Here is a 10,497-nt window from a genome sequence, read left to right as displayed (position 1 = left end):
TGAAAGTTCTATTCATGAAAAGTCTTTGCTATATGATTCAGTTGTTTACTCATTGTCTTTACCATTGCTTCGAATCGCTGCATTCATTACATATGCTTACAATAGTATTGATCAAGATTATGATAGCATGTCACTTCAGAAATTATCTTTGTTATCGTTTACCTACTCGAGGACGAGTAGGAACTAAGCTTGGGGATGCTTGATACGTCTCAAACGTATCTATAATTTCTTATGTTCCATGCTACCTTATTGATGATACTCACATGTTTTATACATACTTTATGTCATATTTATGCATTTCCCGGCACTAACCTATTAACAAGATGCCGAAGAGCCAGTTGATGTTTTCTGTTGTTTTTGGTTTCAGAAATCCTACAAAGGAAATATTCTCGGAATTGGACGAAATCAACGCCCAGGGTCTTATTTTTCCACGAAGCTTCCAGAAGACCGAAAGGGAAACGAAGTGGGGCGACGAGGCGCCGCCACGCCAGGGCCGCGCGGCCAAGGGTGAGGCCGCGCCGCCCTGTTGTGTGGGGCCCTCGCGTCGCCCCCTGACCTACCCTTCCGCCTACTTAAAGCCTTCGTCGCGAATACCCCAGTACCGAGAGCCACGATACGGGAAACCTTCCAGAGACGCCGCCGCCGCCGCCAATCCCATCTCGGGGGATTCAGGAGATCGCCTCCGGCACCCTGCTGGAGAGGGGAATCATCTCCCGGAGGACTCTTCATCGCCATGATCGCCTCCGGAGTGATGTGTGAGTAGTTCATCCCTGGACTATGGGTCCATAGCAGTAGCTAGATGGTTGTCTTATCCTCATTGTGCTATCATTGTCGATCTTGTGAGCTGCCTAACATGATCAAGATCATCTATTTGTAATGCTACATGTTGCGTTTGTTGGGATCCGATGAATATGGAATACTATGTTATGTTGATTATCAATCTATCATCTATGTGTTGTTTATGATCTTGCATGCTCTCCGTTGATAGTAGAGGCTCTGGCCAAGTTGATACTTGTAACTTCAAGAGGGAGTATTTATGCTCGATAGGGGGGAATCATGCCTCCATTAAATCTGGGACAGTGATAGAAAGTTCTAAGGTTGTGGATGTGCTGTTGCCACTAGGGATAAAACATCAATGCTATGTCTAAGGATATTTGTGTTGATTACATTACGCACCATACTTAATGCAATTGTCTGTTGTTTGCAACTTAATACTGGAAGGGGTGCGGATGCTAACCCGAAGGTGGACTTTTTAGGCATAGATGCATGCTGGATAGAGGTATATGTACTTTGTCGTAATGCCCAATTGAATTTCACACTACTCATCATAATATGTATGTGCATTGTCATGCCATCTTTATTTGTCAATTGCCCAACTGTAATTTGTTCACCCAACATGCTATTTCTTATTGGAGAGACACCACTAGTAAACTGTGGACCCCGGTCCATTCTTTTACATCGAATACAATCTACTGCAATACTTGGTCTTACTGTTCTTTGCAAACATCATCTTCCACACTATACATCTAATCCTTTGTTACAGCAAGCCGGTGAGATTGACAACCTCACTGTCACGTTGGGGCAAAGTACTTTGGTTGTGTTGTGCAGGTTCCACGTTGGCACCGGAATCCCTGGTGTTGCGCCGCACTACACTCCGCCACCATCAACCTTCAACGTGCTTCTTGACTCCTACTGGTTCGATAACCTTGGTTTCTTTCTGAGGGAAAACTCGCTGATGTACGCATCACACCTTCCTCTTGGGGTTCCCAACGGACGAGTGCTTTACCGTCACAAGCATTGTTGTGCTCATCAAACCTTCCTCTTGGGGTTCCCCAACAGCGTGTCCGCATACATCGAGTACACGCCATCAGAAACTCCACCGGAGCGGCCGGAGGGATGTCCACTTTCTCCAACATCTACCGCATCAACACCATGATGAAGAGGGAGTAGTCCACCTCTGGACTATTGGTTTGCCGTAGTATCTTGATCTATTTCTCTCTTGTTCTTCATAAATGTTAGTACCATATGAGCTGTCTAACATGATTATGGTCATATATGTAATTCATATGTGGTGAATATTTATTCAATGATACTGAGATATGAGATTGGAATCTATTATGTGTAAGATGTATTGATAGATGCACATCATATACCCCGTTCTTAAGTGCTTGTTCTGATCCAACTTGCATGCAAGAACCGTGTGGGGATAAGTGTTTATTAGATAGAGTAGCATGGTTTTAGTGATTGAATAGTGACAACAAATTCATGATCTATTATGGTTTTACCTTTTCCTTTGCTGCCTCACTAGGGATAAAGTGAATGCATGTGCTACGTTTATCATGTGACAATATAATATTATTTGATTAAGGTACCATATTTGATATTCAAACATCATGTTAAAGTACTTAAAGCTATGCTATGTTAATTCTTAATATAAGATTGCTTGGAGTTTCCCCTTTCTTGTGTCGTATAAGAGAGATATGTTGCATCATCTTGATTCCCATATGAATTCTTATCAAACACATATTGAAGTTCTACCTATATTATCTCATTGAGGAATTGTTAGTTTCCACTACAATTTAAAAAGAGATTAGACAAGTGAAACCATGAATCCCGGTCCAATTTTAATCATAATAAACACCTTTCCACTAACTTTATCATACTTTCTACTTGCAGCACTATTTTAATCCGAAAATACAAAAATACTTTCTTTACTTAATCACACATGAAACCCAAAAACAACTATCTATTTACGGCTTTTATTTAGTTTACATAATTTATTTGCTTTACTCTACTTTCATTACCTCTTTTATGTACAATCACTAATACAAAACCCTGTGCTTGACAACCACACGGTGGATTTGGGGACACAAGGAAAAACTTTGCTTTGCAGGATTGCTAGAAGAAGAGGAAGAGGATATACCTCTAAGCCAATTCCCCGAGAGTTCGACATAAACCCTTGAGTCGTCCTTGTGGGAAAAAACTTCTCTTGCTACGACACTCTGCACTTGGAGTCTGAATGAATTGACGACATACGTGAGAGGTCATCCGCACGCGTACGTGAAAATCCCGCGGGTCGCACCTCCCTCCAATTCACGCTCCCTATTTACATCGCTTCTCCTCATTGCAAAATCACGTGCCACAATTTTCCCCCATTCAAACTCTCCGTACAAAGCAAGCTTCTTCCTTGATGAGCAGGTAAGCGACGCCATCTTCTCTGGTCGGTGGAACTTCGTCACGGAAAGTCATCTTCCTCCACGCCGCCTACATATGATCTTCCTCATCCGATTGCCAGACATTGTGAGTAACATTGAACCCTAGAAGTGGTAGCTTTGATCTGTTAGCTAAGATCTGATGGTGATATAGTTGATTTAGCAACTCTAGTTTCATGATCTAGCGTGGGGAAGAGGTAGATCGATGTTTTGTGCTTGTGTTGGTTGCGTTATAATCTTCATTGTTGTGCAGTCCATGTATAAGCGCAATCGTTGGTACGAGGATTGGTTGTACAATATGTAGTTCTTCTCCTTGTACCAGCTTTGCGGTTATACACAGCAACATGCAACAAAGGGAAGCTAACAAGCTTCACATTCCGACAGTGTTCTTCTTCATAGGGCTTGATAGAATGCTAGTGCTTACTTACCATTTTTCTTGTACTATGGTACTTTGATTTTTGATGTCGGACAAGGAAAACTCGCCTGATATATCAACGAACTCAGTGATGCCATTAGTGCAATTTTGGTATATGCCGGTGCCTGATAGGTACTACCCAATTCGGAACAAGAACATGGTGATATGGCTAATTGCACTGTCCACCTTCATCATGTCCAGGGTGTGTGATTTCATCAAGAATGAGGTTCCAATGGATAAGGGATTCCGGATGAAGGGCCTTAAAGCTGTTGTAGAGGTTGTTCTCAAGTTCTATGGACGTGAAGTTCAGCCGGAACATGTCTACAATCATATGAGGCATTGGAGAGCAAGGTGAGTTCATGTCCTCAATGTCAGAAGGCTTGAGGATGTGTGGTGGGTGGAGGAGACATCAGTTATCATGATGAGAATTATGGTCACATGAAGATCATTTTCGCTCGTCGTGTTCCAGCAGCGTCCATCTCTCCGACTGCGGTCCACCGTGCTCTCAACCACCTCATGGATTACAAGGAACAAGCCACCAGATATCTTGTGATGAGCCTGGCTTCCTAAGGAAGTATTACCTTTGATAGGAACTCGTGCATGGGGTGCTTGTTCCGGTGATGATGATGAAAACTAATATCAACTCTGTATATTTTGCGAGGTGGTATGTACTAACCTCTTGGTTGATGAACTTGTGTTGCATCACGAGCAGTTGTTCATAAACTCGTGGTGCAACATTGTGATCCACTCTACAACTATGCAAGTCTTGCGATTATATGCTTTATTTAGCCGTCGCCTGAATTACTATTGCATTGAACATCTTATAGGTAGTGTTCTTTATTGGATAAGCTCACAACATAGCCAACGGGAAGCGTCTTCACCAAACGATAGACAAAACGCACTTGCGGGCAACCAATCGACATAGCTCTGCTTCTGCTATGATAACCGGAAGAAATTGTTAAGAACCAAACTAGATGCGCAACATTAATTAAAGGTTGCATTTCTAAAACCAAAATAGATGTTCAAGGTGAATTAAAGGTTTCATTTCTACACATAGCTTTATCAGAGCCAAGTTCCTAGATGAAAAGAAAAAAAGGCTCGAGGAACCAATCTAACCCTGTCAGAATAGATCGCCGCTACACTTGTGCACCAGTTGGAAGATTTTGTGCATTCTCCATCCAGCTAATATGCGGTCACATCGCTTCTCGTCATCCATTTGCCGGGAGACAGCCCCGCCACCATTTCGGCTTCGATCAACCCAGAAACGAACCGATCGAGCCAAGTTCAGTTGTGCTAATCGGAGTTTGGGGGATCTTAGGAGTACAAATCTCATTGTAAAACAAGGTACGAACAGTATCTTCCCAGCCATTACCACTCTCACTCGTCAGACAGCTGACTCTGGCTGAATTTCAGAAAGAGCCACCAGGGCGCCTTAGACACGGCGCACAAGGACTCCGGCTAGCACAGGTACACGGTAAACTCAAGATAGGAGCCTAGCATAATTGTGAACCCCGCCCATTGACACTCGGTGCGTTAAATATGTAAGCAAGCAAGCACAAGCTTTCCAGGTTCAGCATCTGGCGCTGCAACTAAATGATTAATCAGTGATTTTACGACTAGATCAGTAGTAATTGAACGCACTACAACTCCACAGGGGTGCTGCTCCTCGGACCCAGATTGCATCACTAGCACAAGCACACACCTGCAGCATGCGATCACATGGCCAGAAGAGAGGCGCTCTACAAGGCTGGTAGCCAAAAGTTCACGCTCTAACTTTTCTGATAGTTTTTCTTTTCGGCAGTCGATAAGAACAAAGTTGTACTACAAGGCTGGGAGTATTCGATATGTATTCAGCACATAGAGAAAGCATGCTGCAAATTGCAAGCAGCCAGAAAGAAGGTTATCTGAATAATAATCAGGTCTCGTGTACCTATACGGCCAGAGTCTCTGAAACAAGTATCAGCTACCAATCCTATAAATTCAGACCAGTAAGTACCCACAAATAATCTGAAAAATGTGTTGTATCAGACTATCAGCGCTATGTTACTCGGTAAGATGGAGGCACCAACAACTTTAAGGTACATCTCTGTTGATATGCACAAGTACAAGATCGTAAAGAATTTGACCTAAAAGAAGGTTGTAAAGAATTTAGCACTGTGAAGTTGAAACCTGGAAGGATAAAGCCCAGGGTGCAGTGAGCCAGCGAGTGGCAAGCCCACTTGAAAGAGTTCCCCTCTGCAGCCCTTGGGAATCACCAGTATTCTAATAATGCCATATTGCCACACCAATCAGGAAAAGCAGAGCATGCTTTGCTTGCCAGATTCGTGCTTAGTTTTCCACTTGTGGCATCACAGCACACCATTTGTCAACAAATATAGTTAACTCTTCCCATGATGCCCAAAGCAGCCAGAAAACTTTCTACGTCCCACGGAATCTACAACATATATACCGTATATGCAAGAGCATCAAGAAAAAACAAAACCTGGAGACGACAACTAGCCCTCCAATGCCATCTTTGCAAATGGGCAGCTAAAGCAAAAGGATCTAGCCCAATATGCCAGGTGCAGGATGGAATATTGGAACATATTGTGAAGTGCTTGGTGCTCACTGGCCCTCACATTCTTCTCCAACATTGCATTTGAAAAGTTAATGAAATGGAGGTGATTATTCCTGTAAAGGGGAAGGAGCAAATGGGATCCAGATCAACCAATTGAGCATACGCAAAATTATTCAAGCAATCACATGACCAAACAAAAGACGGCATGATTGAGAGGCCACTGAATCAGGATTGTTTAGTTGGAACGACATGGCAACAACTTGCAAAAAAAAGGCAAATATGTGAGGTGGGACGGAGAGGCCACTGATGTAAAGACAAAATCAACAACTGGGACTTTTCTTATAGTTATGCTTATGTGTAGTGTCCAACAAGCGCAGCAAGTTAAGAAACAGGGAGTTCCACATAAATCAGAAGGCATCAAATCTCCGGGTCAGTTTTTAACTTAAAACAGTTCATACCCTTACTTGATGGATAACTCTAAAGAGTGTGAAAGGAAGAGTTGAACTCAGAACATAGGATCCTACTATATATAAAGCAGGCAGATTTTGGACAGCACAATCACACATACGGCCAACCAAGGAAAACTATTATGTGGCAACTTTGGAATAAAGGAGGCTACAAACCACTATTAGGCAAATGGTGGAAAGAGACACTTATGGTGGTTGCTTTCATATAAGATTGTAGGCCTTCAGCACAGCTACTGACAAACAGATAATGCAGATTTGATAACTAAGCATAAATCAATTCAGAAACATGCTGATGTACTGTATGCAATCAAGAGCCACACCAAACTAACCAGATTAACCGGATCTTGAGAAAATGAGTGCACACAAATATAAACTGAGTGCCTAATCTACAAGATCACATAGTTGAGTCAGCAATGAACAAATAATATCAGACATCTTTAACAAGATCTAGAGGCCATTGTGTCATCATAAATGAAACTCATCAGAATTCGATGTTCTAAAAATTTATCACCAGTAAATATCCTAACTCCTAGCATTATCAATTTCTAACATTCGACAATCTTGCTGAACTCAGGAGTCCTGTCCCATACGGGAGAGGCTATATCAAATTCTGGATATATCATAAGATGTGTCTCTTCCCAGTTTCAAATAGTGTCATAAGTGTTGCTACTTTCTTCTAGCAAGTTGGTCAAGTTTAAGAAAGTTTGACTTATGATAGAAGCTAAACATACACTTATTAGTGGACGGAGGGAGTAGCTTTGAATAGAAAGTTTATGCACCAAACCACAATGGCAAGCTGGAGAAGACAATAAAAATGTCAAACAATATGATCTGTCACCCCTAAGACAGAGCAGATATGTGCCAGATGGCTATTCAACATTTAGTTTCTGAAAACATGGTGTGTTCAACATGGATGTGTCAAGGAAAGGAAAGAGAAGAAAACTAAGGGGAAATGGAAAATTTTACCTGAAGGGTTAAAGGACAAAGTTCACAAAGTATTACTTGATTATACTAAAAAACTAAAACAAAATTACTCTCAAGCTCCACAATGGCCTCTCATATGTGTACCGCATAGTCTGGACCAGAGAACAAGCCAATAACATGCATATTGGCTATGGCCTAAACTGGCACATGCAACCCAAAGAAATCACTTGGAGTTTGGGCCCTAAACATGGCATGTGTACACCCTGAACCATCTTATTTGTTTGAACACAGGGGAAATAAGCTCCTGCACTTTCTAACATGATGCAAATTTTGGAATTAAGACTCTACCTTGTAGAATGGGGTGATATTAACTACAAACAGGATCTAGAACTTAATCTTTCACTGCTTCTCAGTCACTATGAATTTACTTTATTTCTTGCACTAGGAAACGTGGTAAAAACAACCTTCTAAAGCAGCTACAGTGAATTTGGCGGGACTGGTGGTGTGGGGGTTCAGGGTTTAGTATAATGGTGGCTGTATGTATCCCATTTAAGTATCATTGCATCTACATGACATACCATAAGATTAGTTACTGGATGACTTTAGATTTCAACACTGGATCACTCTGAACAATTCTAAGACCCGCGACAAGCAAATCCCGCAACACTTCATGCAGCTAACCGATGAGCAAATTTTACTGCACTACGCATGTTGAACAATCATCTAAAGTAATCTAGGAATGGTTAATTACGCGTGTTCCATGAGTGGCATGATCATCAGTAAAAAAATGTATCATGCCATCAGGAAAAGATAAGTTCATGATGTTTGCTCAATTTCTACGACATGGTCATATAACACAATAAAGGTGAAAAACCTATGGTGCTATCTATTTCAGACCAATAAAGTGATCTAGCGTGCATCTAGATCCATGTGAATGCAGCTTCTGAGCAAGTAAATAAGTAAATAACCGAACATGATAACCTATTAGTATATCATGTCCAAAGTTCTATTTATCATTTGAACAGATCTATGAAACCTCAATGGCGCAACAACGAAACCAAATCAACCAACACAATTGTGTGATTAAAGCTGCCACTTGAAGAAAGCTGAAGGCACATGCATTACCCATGAAAATATATGTATCATGCCGTCAGGAAAAGCTAATTTCATGAAGTGGCATGTATCGACAGTTCTGCAGAAGCTAGCAATGTGTTCACGAAGAATAGATATGAAACAAAAAATGAACACCACAAACCCAATCAAGATGGATAGAAATAATCTTGGATGCATGTGAGTATTGCTCCCACTGAAATCTCCAGTCTATTAAACATGAAGCAGGTTTCTTCCAATATCAAGGACAGAATAACACTCTTAACAATTCCTTGCGGAACTGACTACAGTCCAATTGAATTTACACAAGAAGAAGGTTGTGATATACTTGCAATATAGCAAATGATGATATGAAGTTATGCTACAGCTGACTATATCCTCGGTGTCGAGAAACTATTACCCACCACAAGAAGAACAAACAGACTATGTCCAGAACAAATCGAGTAATTGGCTGAAAGAATGGACCTGTCAGTGACGAGGGCTCGGTCTGGCCATGCCAACTCCGCCGGTGAAGATGCCAGCGAAGGCCTGCAGGTTGTCGTCAGAGGGGCTGCTGTGGATCTTTCTCGGGAATGGTAGGACGCAAGGCCCGCAAAACATGACCCCGCCCATGTACCCCGTATCCTCCTCATTCTCCTGGTCGCTAGCATCATCTTCATGTTTGTTGTTCGGCTTCACAGCGACCTGCTGGTCATCCGCTCCCTTACTGTTAGGCTTCAGCGAGGCCTGCGGCTTCTTGGGCGTGAGCACCTTAGGAGAAGGCGGGGGCGTTGGGTGCGCGCGGTTGAGGACGCGCAGCACACGGCCTGAGATGGGCGGCGTGGAGAGGCTGCTGATGGCGACGGCAGGGGGGAGGCCGCTGAGGGAGACGGCGGGGGAGACGCTGAGGGCGTGGGAGGCCGCCGGAGACGGGGGCGCAGCAACCAGGCTGGTGGCCACGTTGAGGAGGCCGTGGACGCGGCCGGAGGGGCGGCGGACGCCAACCGCGAACATGGCCGGGGACCCGACAGGGCGGCAGAGGAGGCGGTTGTCGCCCAGGAGGAACCGCGCGGATCCGACGAGGGAGTCCCCGCCGATGTGCCAGGACCCGCTGGGCGAGGCGTAAATCTCGACGGTGACGGCGGCGCGGGAGTCCTCGGCGAGCGCGGCCTCGTGCACGCGGAAGAGGAAGCGCTCGTGCCAGGCCGGGTCGAGGCCGCCGAAGCGGTCGGGCTGCGTGTGGAGCCTGTGCGCGGTATCAACCCACGCCACGGCGTACGCCTGGAGCCGGCGCCGAAGCCCCGAGGGCGGCTTCAGCCCCTGCGCGGAGATGATGGTGACCTCCAGAAGGCGCTCGTCCTCCGGGAGCCCCAGGCCGGCCTCCTCGTCCGGCGCCTCCATCGCCGGCGAGCGGCGGCGCTAGGGTTTCTTGTTGGTGGGGGGAGAGGGATTGCGAGGCGGAGGTGGCGACGAGATTTGGGGGCGGGCCCCACTCCCCCCTCCCGAGTTTTGAACCAACGGTGGATGCGGTGAGGTGTTGGCCGATCCGATGGTTATGAAGGAGCCCTGCCAACGAGTACAGTGTTTTGATTCAGCGTCTGAGCGGGAGACCATACGGGTTTTGATACATTGGAGTGTTTGACAGCTGCCACCGGACAGCCGGAGAAAATTGCCCTAATTCCCCATCAACCTAGAATTAGCTTAATTTTCAGTGATTTCATGTGTAATTCACGTGTAATTAAGACAAAGGATATCTAATTGCACATGATTGTCGAGTTGATCTGGAACTAACCCAATTCCCGGTTAACGTGGAATTAGCAAAAAGGTTGGATT

General features: G+C 44.3%; 1 protein-coding gene across 1 annotated transcript; it reads right to left on the bottom strand.

The window, feature by feature from the left end:
• Positions 1-5,885: 5,885 nt before the first annotated feature.
• On the bottom strand, positions 5,886-10,132 carry LOC127343182 (uncharacterized). Its single transcript, XM_051369299.2, has 2 exons — positions 9,151-10,132; positions 5,886-6,297 (listed from the first exon to the last, which is right to left on the bottom strand). Exon 1 carries the CDS (start codon positions 10,063-10,065, stop codon positions 9,154-9,156), a length of 912 nt encoding a protein of 303 aa, XP_051225259.1. The 5' UTR covers positions 10,066-10,132; the 3' UTR covers positions 5,886-6,297; positions 9,151-9,153.
• Positions 10,133-10,497: the final 365 nt, after the last annotated feature.

This window comes from Lolium perenne, chromosome 3 (genome assembly GCF_019359855.2).
Source record: "Lolium perenne isolate Kyuss_39 chromosome 3, Kyuss_2.0, whole genome shotgun sequence".
Lineage (NCBI taxonomy): Eukaryota > Viridiplantae > Streptophyta > Magnoliopsida > Poales > Poaceae > Lolium > Lolium perenne.
Note: the sequence above shows the minus strand (reverse complement) of the source record. Positions and strands in the feature narration are given on the sequence as shown.

What these genes read in the sequence shown, in the direction of transcription:
- LOC127343182 (XM_051369299.2), bottom strand. Translation starts at nt 10,065, where the DNA reads ATGGAGGCGCCGGACGAGGAGGCCGGCCTGGGGCTCCCGGAGGACGAG.